This window comes from Trichosurus vulpecula, chromosome 1 (genome assembly GCF_011100635.1).
Source record: "Trichosurus vulpecula isolate mTriVul1 chromosome 1, mTriVul1.pri, whole genome shotgun sequence".
Classification (NCBI taxonomy): domain Eukaryota; kingdom Metazoa; phylum Chordata; class Mammalia; order Diprotodontia; family Phalangeridae; genus Trichosurus; species Trichosurus vulpecula.
Genome location: NC_050573.1, coordinates 542,291,922 through 542,308,625, shown reverse-complemented (window position 1 = coordinate 542,308,625; position 16,704 = coordinate 542,291,922). Strand labels below are relative to the sequence as shown.

At 40.3% G+C, this 16,704-nt stretch overlaps 2 protein-coding genes across 5 annotated transcripts; one reads left to right on the top strand and one right to left on the bottom strand.

Annotated features, from left to right (window-relative positions):
- Nucleotides 1-1,524: 1,524 nt before the first annotated feature.
- Nucleotides 1,525-12,205, bottom strand: TRMO (tRNA methyltransferase O). Of its 3 annotated transcripts, none has more exons than XM_036741489.1 (6): nucleotides 12,007-12,205; nucleotides 9,565-9,739; nucleotides 8,883-9,040; nucleotides 4,759-5,370; nucleotides 2,509-2,779; nucleotides 1,525-1,608 (listed from the first exon to the last, which is right to left on the bottom strand). In XM_036741489.1, the coding sequence occupies exons 1-5, from the start codon at nucleotides 12,080-12,082 to the stop codon at nucleotides 2,523-2,525; spliced, it is 1,278 nt and encodes a 425-aa protein (XP_036597384.1). In that variant the 5' UTR covers nucleotides 12,083-12,205; the 3' UTR covers nucleotides 1,525-1,608; nucleotides 2,509-2,522. The 3 variants fall into 3 exon arrangements, with proteins under 3 accessions (XP_036597384.1, XP_036597385.1, XP_036597386.1); XM_036741490.1 differs by having other exon boundaries at nucleotides 2,523-2,779; XM_036741491.1 differs by lacking the exon at nucleotides 1,525-1,608 and having other exon boundaries at nucleotides 2,111-2,644.
- Nucleotides 12,206-12,252: 47 nt separating this feature from the next.
- Nucleotides 12,253-16,598, top strand: LOC118834050 (tigger transposable element-derived protein 1-like). 2 transcript variants are annotated; one of them, XM_036741488.1, is made up of 3 exons: nucleotides 12,335-12,474; nucleotides 13,524-13,602; nucleotides 14,126-16,598. In XM_036741488.1, the coding sequence occupies exon 3, from the start codon at nucleotides 14,137-14,139 to the stop codon at nucleotides 16,417-16,419; it is 2,283 nt and encodes a 760-aa protein (XP_036597383.1). In that variant the 5' UTR covers nucleotides 12,335-12,474; nucleotides 13,524-13,602; nucleotides 14,126-14,136; the 3' UTR covers nucleotides 16,420-16,598. The 2 variants fall into 2 exon arrangements, with proteins under 2 accessions (XP_036597382.1, XP_036597383.1); XM_036741487.1 differs by having other exon boundaries at nucleotides 12,253-12,474; nucleotides 13,524-16,598.
- The last annotated feature ends 106 nt before the right edge of the window (nucleotides 16,599-16,704 follow it).

Here is a 16,704-nt window from a genome sequence, read left to right as displayed (position 1 = left end):
GAGAAAGAACATTGTGCAAGAGCAGCCAGCATGCAAGTGTGCACAGACCGTAGAGTGGAACGTGTAATGAAAATGTGTCATATGTAGTAAGTCTGGGAAGAAGGACTTCAAACGTCAAGAAATTTGTATTTTAACTCAGCGTGGGGCTTTCCTACCCTTCTGGCATCACAGACCTCTTTGGCAATCTGGTGAAACCTGTGGACTTCTTTTCAGAATAGTGTTTTTAAATAATTGAAGAAAATACTACATTCCAGTTAAAAGTTAATGAAAATAAAGATAGAAATGTTTTGCCATCTTAGTCACCAAATCCCCTTAAATCTATCCATGGAGCCCTATGGGGACCTCAGACCCCAGTTAAGAACCACTGAACTAGAGGCAACAGAGATTCCTCAGAGCTGAGGAGTGACAGGGTCAGATGTGTTCTTTAGGAAGGTCATTTTGGCAATTGTGTGGAGGGCAAATTGGAAAGGAAAAACATTAAGGAACTTAAGACATATTATTTTGCCTCCATATCATCACATGTAAACATTGCACATGCAGAGATTAGAGTCAATGGTCTCGAAGGTTCCTTGGAGCTCTTGCTGTTCATTCATTTCAGTCGTGCCCAACTCTTCATCATCCTATTTGGGGTTTTCTTGGGAAACACAATGGAGTGGTTGCCATTTCCTTCTCTAGCTCATTATTTCATGAATGAGGAAACAGGCAAACAGAGTTCAGTAACTTCCCCAGGGTCACACAGGCAGTAAGTGTCTGAAACAAGATTTGAACTCAGGAAGATGAGTCTTCTGACTCTAGGCCTGGTACTCTATCCACTGTGCCACCTAGCTGTCCCTGCTTCCAGTTCTAACATTCTATAATCCCATCTTAATAACTTGTGATTTGGAATGAGATTTTTTTTAGTTAGGGAAATGAAATTTCTTTTTTTTTCTGTTTGGAAATTATTGGCTTAATTTCTTTTTTTAAAATTTTTTCTGTATATATTTAATATTTTAGTTTTCAACATTGATTTCCACAAGATTGTGAGTTACAAATTTTCTCCCGATTTCTACCATCCCCCCCATTCCAAGATGGCATATATTCTGATTGCCTCATTCCCCAGTCAGCCCTCCCCTCTTTCACCCCATTCCCCCCACCCTCATCCTCTTTCCCCTTACTTTCTTGTAGGGCAGGATAGATTTCTATGCCCCATTCCCTATATATCTTGTTTCCCAGCTGCATGTGAAAAAAAAAAAATTAAATTTTTTTAAGCATCTGCTTTTAAAACTTTGAGTTCCAAATTCTCACCCTCCCTAGGAAGGCAAGCAATTCAAAATAGGTCAGAGATGAAATTTCTAGTCCAAATTTATAACCACTTCTTAGTGAGCAGGTTTTGGGGTTTTTTTTGGACTGAAAGCCCCTCCTCCAAGAGCATCCATTTCATGAGTGACAAGAAGTAACTGATCCCTTCCAGACTCACTGGCAGCCCAATACACTTTTGCATATGCTGATATTAACACAATTTTTATAACATGGAAGTTTATTAAAAGTAGATGTTTCCATACAAAGAAACCAAAGCAGCAGGAACTGTAAGATGCTGTGCTTCTTTCATTTGCAATAACCACAGATGGGCTATAAGAAAAATGCACAAGAGCATATTTAATAAATAATATATTGAGGGGATGATACCATACAGTAGTACTGTTAGTATCTAACCACCATATGTAACAATGTTTCTCCCTCTTCCTGCCCTGAGACAGAGGACCCTTTCCCCACCTGACAGCTGACAAAAGAAAAAACAGGGACTGAGTATCCAGAATAGAATGGCTACGGAGCCCTGCTGCTATCCACCTACAGGGACAGTCTTCTGTCAGGCCAACTCCCCAATCATTATGCTTTTCTTTTCTTCCCCAAATTTACTGGTCTTTCTACTCCCACCACCTATTCCTTCTGACCAGGGTTTCTCACCTTATATACTGCAAAAGCATTGCACAGAATGCCTAGTGCTTAATAAATGCTTATTAACTAAATAAACAGAGGGCAGTCTCACACATACAATGCTTTGATATTATCTAAGGGTTTTTTTAACTAATAATAAAAGTTTGTTAGTATATTAGTAAATAAAAAGGATGTCAGTCAGGGTATAATAAGCCCCTTCCCACAGACGTTCCATCTTTGCTTTCTTTACAGAACAGGTGTCTGGGTTAGGGTGAGAGGCTACCCTATGGGCCATCTACTGTTAAGGTCAGTACTGAAACTAGGGGAGCCAATGGCAATATTAGAAGCCGAGAGAGGAAGTGCGGAAGGTTTATCCTCCTTCTCCATCCTCACCACTACTATCCCTGGGCACCTGACTCCACCCTGGACTATTCCAGAGTCAAGAGAAAAACAGAGAGTTGAGATCTGAATGTAAACAAGTCCAGGAAGGAGCCAGATGAAGGGGAAAAGAAAGAAAGAAGGAAAGCCCAAAGGCCTCCTCCCCACGGAGTCATTCCACAAGATGATCAGATTCAGTCCATAGGGCAGATTTACCTGTTCCTCATTACCTAAGATGGAGCTGACTGTAATGAACACTGCCAAACTGTGTTTTCAACAGGGTCAGTATGCTTGATCCTTAGCACTTCTGCAAACCCATCACCAAACCAGCAAGTGATATGTGCCGTATCCACTGAAAAGTAGAAAAGACGATCCTGGCAATGTTTCCTTCGATACACAGAACGGGGATCAGCTGCTAATACAGCAACAATGGCACACTTTGCCTCTTTCACTGATCGAAAATATTTAAATGAAGTTATACTGACGTCTGAAATGAGAAGAACAAATTAAGTTTTTAAAAAAACTCATCTCTACTTTGAAATCACATGTGGGTCAAATTTCATTGTAACAAACTTCAATTTTATTGCACTAAACAGCTCTCAAAATAAATGGGCCACCATCTGGAGCTTAGATATCTTAATCACAGAGATTTTCCACTCAATTCAACAGGCATTTATTACACATGCCACGCACTAGGCTAGGTGCCTCTACAGACTACATCTGTACTGACTGTTATGCAGTGAATATAGCCTTCTTCCCTGAATCGAAGCCAGACATTTTCTTTTCTGACTGTTAAGATGGGGACTTTCATTTGTTGTTAGCCTCACAACACCAAATATCCTACAACTAATAACAAATAGTTAGCTTTTATATAGTGCTTTAAGGTTTTCAAGGCACTGTTCAAACATTACCTCATTTCTGCTCCAAGATAATTCCAAAGGACACATGATGAAAAATGTCATCAATCTTCAAAGAGATTTGATGGAGTCTGAGTGCAGATCGAATCATACTTTTTTACTTTTTTATGTTTCTTGCTTTTTCTTATTTTTTTTCAACATGCCTAATATGGAAATATGTTTTGCATGACTTCACATGTATAACTGATATCACACTGCTTGCCTTCTTAAGGGATGGGGGAAAAATGGGAGGGAGGGAGAGAATATAGAACTGAAAATTTTTAAAAATGAATGCCCAAAATAAATAAGGTATCAAAGGAAAACCAACTAAATAAATGTTATCTCACTTTACCCTTACAGCAGTCCTGGGAGGTAGGTCTTGTTATTATCCCCATGTTAACAGATAAAGAAACTGAGGAAACACAAGTTAAGTGACTTGCCCAGGGTCACACAGCTAGTAAGGATCTGAGGATGAATTTTAATTCAGGTCTTCCTGACTCCAGATCTAGAGGTCTATCCTCTGCACTTAGTAGATGCCTGCCAAGGGATAGCGAAGGAAACTCCCATCCAGTCATCCACTAGGCCTTCATCAGTACAAGGACCTTGCCGTCTACCTGGCTTCTGTTGCCCTTGTCTCCAAACCACAAACAGCTTCTGAGGCCATTTTCCATCTCTAATTAACTGAGTCAATCCCCTCATCTTTGGGACTCCTCCCCAGGGCAGGGTTGTCCAGCTTGACATCTCAGTCAAAACTCATTTAATCCACTAGATCTAGGAGGCCCAAGACCACATGTCATATCTCATCTAGTCATCCACAAAGATACTGGGCTTACTCAGCCCAGCACGGATGTACTCACCTGCCTCCAACTTGTCACCTCCTGTCCTGAGAGCAACAGTCAAGTGACACCATTGCTACTGGAAAAGAAGTGACAATCCCAGCAGCTCCTCCTATAATTTCTGTGACTGCCTAGCTCCAAGCTACGCATTTTGTATTCTCTGCACCACCCCAACTAGAATGTAAGCTTCCTGAGGGCAAGGATGGGGGAGAGGGGGTGCCACCATTTGCTTTTGCAGCCCCAGTGCTGAGTGTACATCAAGCACTCAAGAAAAGCTTGTTGATTGACTGTGTATAGTTGCCCTGACAACGTTTATAGCAACAGGAATATAAGGAATCCTAAACAGGGAAAGCAGCAGTTAACATACATACAACCAATGCATATCTTAAAAGAATACTGTACCACCCAGTACTTTCATATTTTTCTTTCCAGAAAACCATGTTGATAAATACCTCAAATTCCTCATAAAAAGGACTCTAAAAAGATTACCCTTTGTTAAATTCCTAACAAAAACACATTACAACTTTCAAAAATGAGAAAAGAAGATTTGAAGGAACTAATTTTCTCCTAAGGAAGATAACGTGGGGAAGCTAGGTGCTGCAGTGGATACAGCACCAAGTCCTGGAGTCAAGAGGACTTGAGTTCAAATCCCGCCCCAGACACTTACTAGCTGTGTGACCCTGGGCAAGTCACTTACCCAATTGCCTACAAAAAAAAACAAAAGAAGAAGATACCTGTATCCCCTTCTGAACTAAAGTGTTCAAGATCCATCTCGGCATGAGGTGTAAACCGGACCTGTAAAGTAGTCACAGGAGAATCTTTCACCCAGGATGGAACACAACTGGCAGGGGCTGAGACACCTGCGCTGGAAGGGTGCTGAGTCCCCAAGCTGTTTCCTTGTGTGGCTGCATCTCCTTCCACTGCACTTAGCCCACTGTCTATATCTTCCTTTGGCTGCTGCCAGTCAGTCTGTCCTCCATCTCTGCTTGAACTCTCATTTGTGTTTGTTTCTAAAATACAATCTGCTGCTGTGCTCCCACCCTTACTTAACAGGCATTTCACTTCTGTTGAGTCTTTATCCTTCAGATACTTTTCTTCTGCCCTTTGGCCTTCAGGGTGTTTCTCCTCTGTATTGCAATACTGAGGCCGGAAGTCCTCTGTTCTTTGCTGCTGCTCATGATTACCAGCTGGGTTGATCGAGTCTTTCCGTTCCCCTTCTTGTAAACTGAGCTCATCTAAAGGTTCAATCAGATCCTGTGGTGAATCATAGTCAGCTATATATGGTTTTATGTCCAGAACAGGTGTACCATTTATCATGTCAATTCCAGAGAGGTATATGGCTCCTCCTAAGATAAAAAGTGGGGGATGTAGAAATCATCTTAGAATTTCTACAACCAAAGAAAACCAAATTGTCCATTCAAAGACAAAATGCTACCTAGATTCACATTTTTAAAGACACTAATGCTCAAAACAGCTCAAAAAATTAATCAGAAAGCTAGTTACAACAGCAAAAAATTAAGTGCTGATGACTAAATAATGCTTAGCATAGTGTCTGGCACACAGTAGGTGCTTAATATATGATAGCTGAATGACTGACTTACTGAGGAAGAGGGCAGCTTTCTTGTCATTCACAACCATTCAAGCAGGGAATCTTCTGTTACTATTATTTAGCAGATAGAAAAATTCCATTTTCTCCTGTCCCCATGAGGACCTTAATTGAAAAGGAACCCAAAGAACCACAAATGTGAGAAGTTGAATTAATCTGATATTTGAAAGGTGGTTCATTTTGTTTTTGCCCTACTGATATCTAACAGACATCAACTGTGAATCAACTGAGAGAAGTTGAGAATCTAATTTAAAGCCTCTTATGGATATATCAGGATAGGTAGGTGGTTCAGTGGATAGAGTGCTGGCCTTGGAGTTGGAAAGACTCATCTTCCTGAGTTCAAATCTGGCCTCAGACACTAACTAGCTGTGTGACCCTGGGAAAGTCACTTAACCCTGTTTGCCTAGTATCCTCATCTGTGAAATGAGCTGGAGAAGGAAAAGGCAAACCACTCCAGTATCTTTGTCAAGAAAACCCCAAATAGGGTCATGAAGAGTCAGACATGACTGAAAACAACAGAACAACAAAAGTGGTTATATCAGCTTCCCAACTGGCACGCAGGGATAAGAAAAGCATAAAAGGTATAAAAAAGTAATTATAGCTAGATCTTTTTGCTGTTCAGTGGCTTCCAACTCTTCATGGTCCTGTGGACCATACTGTCTATGGGAGTATCTCGGCAAAGGTACTGGAGCGGTTTGCTATTTCCTTCTCCAGTATGCCATGATAAATAGAGGTTAAGGGACTTGCCTGGGGTCACACAGCTAGTAAGGTTGTGTGAGGCTGGATTTGAACTCGGGTCTTCCTGACTCCAGGCCCAGTGCTCTACCCACTGAGCCACCCAGCTGCCTCCTAGCTATATCCTAGAATCACAACACTTTGGATCTGGGAGGGAACACCAAGATTAGTCTCTATGCTTTCATTTTACAAATACAGACTCTGAGGCCCAGAGAGGCTTATATCCTGATCTGGTCAGTGGTGGAACCACAAATAGAAACAACGTCCCCTGGTTCTTGGTCCCTTTGCTCACCATATGCTATTGTCTCTCATCATTACTGCATTTCCTTTATTTGGAGAGCACAATGACTTTGCTAAAAATAAAGTAGCTCTATTATTAAGATATTTAGACATGCCACTCATCCAGAGTGGACTAAGGAAAAGGTGTTAGCTCAACGTAGATGGGACCCACTTATAGCTGTCACCGAGTTGTATTTGATGTTACTTTCAAATCTCTACTGAAACCAGCCTTCTTCTTCTCAACGGCTCCAAGGACTGGTTTGCTTATTCATCAAAATTACGATAATAATCTTTGGTTTTCATTAATACAGAGATGGAATGGACCTTCCACTGGTGTAGGGAGCTCTTGGTGAAAAACTCCTCCACCAATGCAGGGCAACACCTTCTCTGCAAGTCTTAGAGAACTGCTGTGAGCACTCAGAGAGTAAGACACTTGCCCATGGTCACACAGCCTGTAAGGCAGAGGAGGGCCTTGAGTCTAGGTGGCTTTAGTCCAAGGCCTACCACTAGGCTACAAACACTATTTTGACTCTATGGGAAAATCATCATTAGAGTCAGAAAAAATGACAACAAGCAATCTACAAGTGCAGTATGCTTGACCCAGAAGCAGTCCAGCTACATTTTAGTATCTTTGTTTTTATAACTAGTTCCTGACATCAAAAGTTCACAGAGTAATCTGACATCTAAGAAAGAGGAACTAATATATGTTCACTGTTCATTCCTCTGAGCTCTAGGTCAGAAAGCTGCATTCCTAAAATTTAGTATCTTAGCTTCCCCAAAAAAGATACTTAAGATCTGATTTTATGCTCTCAGATTTTATATGAGTCCAGATAGCAATAAGCACTCAAAGAACATTCTGTATCATTCACAAAAATACAGTTGAAGACATCTTCCATTTTGTTACCCAAAGTCTCTTATCTAAGTATGTACATGATAAACTCACAGAAAATGCAGAAAGTCCTTTGGTTGATTGTCTGGTAAATCCTAGGGACCCCTAGGTAAAGCTTATAAAATACACAGATTCCAAAGGAAACCAATTATATTGAAATGCAGTTCTAAGAATATTTATTTAAAAATAAAACAAGTTTATGGACCCATGCTTCTACGGAAATGTTTCTGACTTCTTTTATCAGACAATGAGAACTATATAAAACAAACTATAAACAATGTAGAACAAATTTGCTTTTTTGCTTTAACTTCCAGGAAGTTCAGTGGCAAATTCAAATATAGAATCTCATAAAAATGATAGACAGAAATAGAAGAGACCTTGGAAACCATCTAGTCCTGCCCTCTCCTCTTACAGACAAGGTAAGCGAGGCCCCGAGAGATTCAGTGACTTGCTGAGGTTACATATGTAGTGACAGAAATGGGGTTTGAACCAAGGTCCTCTGGCTCTAAAGTCAACACCTTCTTTCCCATTCAATTTCAGGTATTCAGCATATTCACTTCTCTTCTCCTTAGAAACTTTTTTCTGTTTTTACCTTTAATTGTGTTACAACCTTCAAAGTTTATCAAACTTTTGGGGAAGCAAACAGGGAATTATTATTAAATAAATAAAAATAGCTCCCAAGAGTGTAATGTCTCTCAGCATTTGTTACATTCTAAGCTACAGAAAACCATGTAACAATGAAGACATAAATGTTATTGCTTCATACATGATCAACTCCTACAGAAAATGGCATGTGTCCTGAACACAGAAAACAAGAGAAATCAAGCAATAAAATTTAGGAAAAGATTAGTCAATTTTTTCCAATATGATAACACTGAAAATAAAGTGGGTGATAATATCTTACATTTCTACAGTACTTTAAAGTTTAAAAAATGCTTCTCTTGCAAAAACCTAGTGAGATAAAAAAATGAGAGTATCATGACCCCCATTTTAAGGGTCTGAAAACTAAGGCTGAGAAATTAAATGACTTGCCCACAGCCACATAGCTAGTAGGTGTCCGAAGTTAATCCAAGCCTCTCCTGCCTCCAAGTCTAACGCTTGTTTCATTATCCCATACCACTCACCAAGAAGGCCAAACACAACAGTTTCGTCTTTAGCACTAAACACAGAAGACTGATATAATTATCTGTAAATTCAAGAAATGTTTTAATTATGCAAATAAAATTAAGACTGTTCTTTGTATTGTTTGATCGTCCCAAAATTATGCTTACTGAGGAGTTAACTGAGTGTTGCGTCTTGATATGCTTCCCTCTGCTGGGGTTAGGAATGTAAAAAATAATTAACATCACCTTCTACTTTGTCCAGCTTGGCAAGGGTAAGTCCAATGGCATTAGGGCGATGGGGACTCCTCGTGGAGAAGATTCCAGTCTTTGCACCATTCAACCGAGGAGGCTGCACTTTAGCCTTACAACTTAAATGACCATTTTTATGAAAAACAAACAAAATCCTGCCAGGAAAGACCAGAATCACTTAGTATGGAAAAAAAGAAAGAAATTTTTTGAAAACATAAAAGAAACACACAAATTACCCCCAAAATAATGATTTCATTGAGTGTAAAATTTAACCCAGACTTTATCACTCACTTTTGGGGTGAGAGGGAAGCACTGAAAAGTGACAATGGTATAGAACAGCAGCTAAAAACATTTTCTTTTCAAAAGAAAGTAAATTTAAACTTTTAGAAGGAAAAGAATTTGTATTTAATCTACAGTCTTCACCAATACTCACTCACGTAATTAATAGATTCAGACTTCTGGGGCAGGGGAGGGAGAAACAGACAGAATTGTCTCAATTCAAATGATAAGAGATAAATATTAGGGTAATTTCTCTTGTAAGAGATGTGATCTTAAAGTAGGCTACACGTTGTTAAAAGTCAATGTATTTTCCAAAGTAACCAATTATTTCCAAAGTACTTATTTATTCCCTAGCAAATTCTGGACATAAAAATCTACTACCAATGATTAAACAACTTACCAAACATGGGAAAACTGTTCTAAGCCCATTACGGAATGTTCAGGATTGTTAAAGACACTTTTTCGTATCCTCAAACAAGCACGTGACAAACTGCAAATGGTTGGCTGCCTCGGTGTACCGTTCTTAGCTGAGAAACATGACTCTATGTAACCAATTGGTTCAGTTAAAATATTACCTACAGAAAGAAAAAAACAAAACAATTTAATTTGGCGAGAAAGCTGGGGGTACAGTGGTTAGAATGTCAGACTTGGAGTCACGAATTCAAATTCTGCCTCGGTACAACTTAGAAGCTTGTGATCCTGGGCCCCTTCCCTCATCATCAGTTTCTTCATCTTCCCTCGTCATCAGTAAAATGCGGATAACACCAACACCTAACTCACAGGGTTGTAGTGGGTATGAAATCAGACAACATGTAAAGTGCTTTACAGAACCTTAAGATGTTCCATAAATGTTAGCTAGAATTATCTTCAGTAATAATGATAAGCAACAAAAGGATCATTAAAATAATCCATGCTGCTTTCTTGAGCTCTTTAGTTGTAGCCAACTTTACTGCTTTAATATTCTAAAGGATACAAAGAACAATATAAATCTAGAACTAGAAAGAATCTAAAAAAATCACACAGCCAACCTCTTCATTTTATAGATAGAAAAAATGAGGCTCAGACCCTGAGCAAGTCACTTAACCCTGTCTGCCTCGGTTTCCTCATCTGGAGCTGGTGAAGGAAATGGAAAACCTCTCCAGTCAGAAAACCCCCAATGGGGTCACAAAGAGTTGGGCACGACTGAACAACAACAGAAATTTATAGAGCACATTAAGGTTCGCAAAGCACTTTACAAAAGTGATCTTATTTTGTCCGTACAGCAATGCTGGAAGGCAGAGGCTATTACTATTTCCATCTTACAGATGTGGGAACTGAGGTACACAGCAGTGAAGCGACTCACCCAGAGTCACTGGACTAGTAAGTGTCCTGTGCCGCGTGCCTTGATGCTCATCACTCCCAATTTTCATGGCATGGACGAAAAAGCACCGAGCCGTGCTGGGCTTATGGGAAAGGTTCAAGTTCCAGTATTGCCAAGACTCTGCATGACCTTGTGCAAATAATTAATCTCTCTGGACTTGTTTCCTACTCTACAAAATGAATGATGGACTAGATGGGAAGATCCTTACTAGCTCTAACAGTTTCACAGAGGCAGCTCACTGACTGTTAAGAACTTGAAGGGGCCTAAGAGGTTACCTTGAGTCCAAATCCTTATTTTTCCACTCTCAGCAAGGTGGTTGTTTTTGCTTTTCTTGTTATTCCCTGCTGTTAGCACAGTGCCTCCAAAATAACAATATACATTATATATAGCATACATATAACATATACACTATATAGACAGAACTTTAAGGCTTGCAAAGCACTTTACATGTTAATTCCTTTGATCCACAGAACAACCCATTTAACAGATAAGGAAACTGAGGTTAAGCAGTGAAAGAGGTTAAGTGATTTGCCCAGCTATGATGTGTCTGAGGCAGTATTTGAACTCAGGTCTTCCTGACTCATTATCTTTTGCTCTAATCATTGAAACCATTTAGTAAACATTCAATACATACACACACACACACACACACACCTCTTTGACCTTCCATCTAGTTCTGATCTCTCCCATTTGCTTTATTATTATTGTTTGCTATTGTTTCTAATATGCTTCCAGGGCTCAATCCGGATAGATCGGGGGTTGGGGGGGGGGGGTACACGGAGTGAGGAAGACCCAAGTTCAAACCTGCCTCAGTTACATACTAGCCGTGGGAGCCTGAGCAAGTTATGCAACCTTGCCGTGCCTGAGCTTCCCAATTGTAAAACGTGAACAATGATAGCGCTTCACAGGGTTGTTGCGAGGTTACAATGAGATCACATATCGGCCCCACATGACGAGTTTGGGGATCAAAGTGTTAGCGATGTATAAACGCTGGCTATAGGGACACCCTCTAGGGCTTAGCTGGGGATGCTGGCGCAGATGGGCCAACTCCATTCACGGGGGGGGGGGGGGGGGGGGGGGGGAGGAAAAAGGGATGATGTTCCTTCAGACATCCTACCCAGTCCTACCCACGCATACCCCAGAGTCTTTTCTATACTCTTCAAGCTGGGGTGACCATAGGGGGTAAAAATGATGAATATTCTAATTCAGTAATGGCTAATTCTATTCATATTCACTATTCATTCATCACAACAGATGGCTGCCACTAACTGTAAGGAAACAGGTGCGAGGGGTGGGGTGGGGAAGGGGGGGTGTGGGAGAAGTTCTCCGAAATAAATTCACAAAAGTAAAGCAAGTTCCCAGGAGAGAATCTACTGCCTGAGGGAAGCCCTGACAGGAAGAAGAGGCTGCTCATGTGACCGCTCTTCATGTGACTGTCCAGCACGTGACCTTCCTCCAATAAGGAAACAATCCCTCGGTTACCTGTTTCTAAAGCCGGTTTCACGCACCCACACGGGTTCGAGGCGGGCGGGGTCCTGGGCTCTTCCGCACGCTGCATGGTGTCAGTCCCCTTGGCCTGCTTTGCAGATTAAAACAACAATAGTAACTATGATGACGATAACCACCAGCTCCCGGTACCCAGCCGGACGAGGTTCCCTCGCAGCCTGCAGGTCCCACAGTCCCTGACCCCAGCGGCGCAGAGGATTGGCTGCGGTCCGACGCCTGCGCAGAGGAGGTTGGGGGGGGAGATGATGGGGGAGGGCCCCTGCGCGGAGTACGCATGCGCGCGGCCTGTCCAAGGGCTCAGGATCCGCCGCTGTTCTTCTGTTGGCGTCGCTTCTCTCGGTCGCTTAGGCTGCCTCCGCCCTCCGGCATCCGCCGCTCTCAGAGGACAGGTTCTCCAGCGGACAGCGCCGCAGATCGGTTGGGGCTTGCACGCACTAGTCCCAGGTATCGTTGCGGGGAGCGGCTCGCCGGCCCGGGGCGCACACACCTGCGATCTGTGTCAGCTTGTCTAGCAGGGCCTGGGCTGGAAGGTCCCCCGGGGGACAGTGTCGCCGAGCGTGGAGCCGCCCCTCTGGGAGCCGGCCGGGGGGGAGGGGGCGGGGCTTCCTGCCCACCCCCACTCCTACTCCCACCCCCGCCCCCACCCCGGCGGTTTGGCTGCTGCCGCACGACACAGACCCAGAATTTGGGGACACCCGATATGTAGTAGCCGGTTAAATGGTGTCTTCATAGACGTTCTGGCCTTTACTTCAAAAAATTTTGTGCTTTTTTAAAAAAAACTTTCACTCCACCACCCACACGTCATTAGGTGATACATGAGCACGTTTGAGTAAAAACAAAAAAGCACCTGCTGTGTGCCAGACACTGCTAGACTCTGAAAAAACAAGCACAAAGAACGAAAACAGCCCTTCCAGGGTGTCCCAAAAATCTTAGTGCAGGTTTTAAGCTTTGACTAGAGTTCTATGGCACCTGTTGTGTGCCAGACACTTTACAATGGTTATGTCATTTGATCTCAACCACCCTGGGAGGTTAGGTGTTATTATTATCCACTTTTTAGAGAGGAAGAAGCTGAGGCAAGCTTAATTGATTTGCCTAGGGTCACAGAGCTTGTAAATATCTGAGGCTGTATAATGATAATAACAGCTAACTTTATTTATGTAGTCTTTACTATGTGCAAGACTGTGCTAAGCCCTTTGCAATTATTACCTCATTTGATCCTTACAACGACTCTAGGACGTAGGTACTATTAATATCCCCATTTTACAGATGGGGAATCTGACCCAAACAGGTTGAGTGATTAGCCATGGGTCACAGAGCCATAAGTATGTGAGGCCTGGATTTGAACTTGGGGCTTTGTGACTCCTCCCCCAATGCTTCTATCCACTATGCCACCTACTAACTTAAAAAAAATATTAATCGAAAGTTTAATTATTTATCTTTTGTAATCATTTAATTTTGAATAATAAACTTTTAACTTAAATTTTTTGTTTCAGTCTCTTCGATTGAGGATAGCAAATATTGAAGATAGTCAACTGCATTCCCTGGTTGGCTGAACTCAACTCCACAACAGCAGTAAGAAGAAAACTCACTTTCTTTTATAAGGAGGCTTCCCACAGAAATTTAATTAACAACTAGATGAAAAGATTAAAGGAAACTGACTCATTTCAATATAAACATAGATTTGGGAGACTCCAAGCAAGCAAAGAAACTGTGGCTGAAACTGAGAGAGCAGCATTTGTATATGAAGCACAAGAGGGTGGTTATGTAGAATTTTAATAAGAAACATCAATATTTTAAAAATTTAAATAACCTCCTATATCACTTTTTGTAAGTTTGTAGCAAGTATACTTTTTAAGTTATTACAGCTATGTCATGATTAATGCAAGTTCAAATAATTCGAAATTCAGCTTAGTGCAACCTATAAAATGAGAGCTATTGAAGTTAATGTGAGCCAAAAATCAGTTGATGCATTGTATGCTAGTTAAAGGTTTTAACTTAGAGATATGTCATTCTGCTCTTGCCTATCATAGTTTGCTAATGTAATTTTTTTGCTGTGTACCATATTACCAACAGTTTCATTCATTTTTTTAAAAAGCCCATAAGAAAATGGACAAAAGGAAGAAGACTTCAGATGGAAACACTGCCAGTGTGAAAAAAAAGAGGCTTGTTATTACATTAGAACAAAAATGTGATGTGATCGAACGGCATGAACGTGGTCATAGTAACTCCAAAATAGGGCGAGATGTAGGAATGCCAGAATCTACAGTACGGAATATTATAAAACATGCAGGTGAAATTAAAAAAAAAGGTAAAGTCGCATCCACTTTTTGTGGTTTGCAAACAACTACAAGGAATAGAAGCGTTACAATGATAGAAATGGAACGTCTTTTAGCTGTGTGGATTGATGATTGTAATAAAAAATGCATTCCTCTTAGCAGAGCTGCTATTCAGACAAAAGCCTCAAGTTTATTTAAAGCAGTGAAAGAAAATGGGAATGAAGTAGATAGTGAGGAAACTTTTTCTGCCAGTGGTGGTTGGTTTGATCGCTTTAAAAATCGAGTTCATTTGCATCATGTTAAAATTACTGGAGAGATAGCCAGTGCAGACGAGAACATGGCAGCCACCTATCCTGATGTTTTGAAGAAAATAATTGGAGAAGGTGGATACTCTGATCAGCCAATTTTTAATGTGGGTGGAACAGGCTTATTCTGGAAAAAGATTCCTTTCAGAACTTATATTTTTAAAAAAGAAAAAACTCAACCTGGATTTAAAGTGTCTAACGATCACCTGACAGTTTTTGAACAGCTCGAATGTGGTCATAGTAACTCTAAAATAGGACAAGATGTAGGAATGCCTGAACCTACAGTACAGAATATTATAAAACACACAAGTGAAATACAAGAAAAAGGCAACGTTGCCTCAGCTTTTTGTGATGCACAGACAACTACAAGGAATAAAAGTGTTACGATGATAGAAATGGAGCATCCTTTAGCTTTATGGATTGAAGATTGTAATGATAAACACATTCCGCATAGCAAAACAGCCATACAACCGAATGCTCCGAGTTTATTTAAGGTAGAGAAAGAAAATGGAAATGAAATAGATAGTGAAGAAACTTTTACTGCAAACAGTGGTTGCCTTGATCCCTTTAAAGATCACGATCAATTACGTAATGTTAAAATTACCGAAAAGGCTGCTACTACAGATGAGAATATGGCAGCTAAATTTCCTGATATTTTAAAGAAAATAATTGAAGAAGGTGGATACACTGATCAACAGATTTTCAATGTGGATGAAACAGGTTTATTCTGGAAAAGGCTGCCTTCTAGAACTTACATCTTTAAGAAAGAAAACACTCAACCTGGATTTAAAGTGTCTAGGGATCGCCTAACACTTTTACTAGGAGGTAATGCAGAAGGGGATTTTAAATTAAAACCAATGCTTGTTTACTGGTCCCGAAATCCTCCTGCTCTTAGAGGCTACAACCAACAATCACTTCCAGTTCTTTGGAGGTCAAATAAGAAAGCATGGGTAACTAAAGCTATTTTTGAAGACTGGTTTTCAAGTTATTTTAGCCCAGCTGTTGAAAAATATTGCAAGGACAGGAACATTGCCTTTAAAGTATTATTGATTTTAGATAATGCCTCTGGTCATCCAACTACACTTGGTTCATTGTGTGAGAATATAAAAGTAATTTTTTTGCCACCAAACACAGCATCTTTATTGCAACCCATGAACCAAGGAAATGTTGCAATATTTAAGGCCTACTACCTAAGAAAAATTTTTGAACAGGCAGATGCAAAAACTACAGGTGATGAGGCAATGTCTTTAACTGACTTCTGGGGAAATTATAACATCAGAGATGCAATTGAAAATATTCATCATGCTTGGCAACAAATAACTACAAATAACATGCGTGAAGTATGGAAGTGCATTTTGCCACATTGTGCAAATAGTAATTTTGAAGGTTTTCCCTCTCAAAGTCAGGCTATTATAGAAGAAATAACAAACATAGGAAGAAAGCTTGGTTTTGATGAACTAGAAAGTGACAATGTCCTAGAATTGTTGGAAGCACATTCAGAAGAATTGACCGATGATGATTTTCTTCATTTAGATCAACAACGAGTGTTTGAAGATGTTGGCGATGATACTGAAGAAGCAGATAATATGCAAATGAAAGAGTTCACTCTCAAAGAATTTGAAGATATCTTTCAAGCTTTAGAGGTTGTGAAACAAAAAATTGTGGATGCTGACCCTAATGTTGATCGAAGAATACAGATTCATCAAGATGTGGATAAAGCTCTTTGTACCTACCAACGTATGTATGAAGATTTAAAGAAAGAGAAGACAATTCAGTCTACACTGCTAAAATATTTTAAACAAGAATAACAGTGTTTTCATCATATCAGTGTAGGCTTATCTTTAGGTAAGATATTCAGTAATTTAATTTTTTTATTAATTTTGTTTTCTCTAGCTACATTATTACTTTGTAATGAACCTGAAACAGAAGTACATTTTTCTTATCATTTGTTGTTATATTATGTTAATAAACAGTAAAAAAAAACTCATTTTAAATATTTTCATCGCATATTTCTATCTGGCCAGACCTGATAACTATTTTGCATATAATATAACTTCAAATAGTTTAGTTTCAAATGTGGCCACTTCACAGGA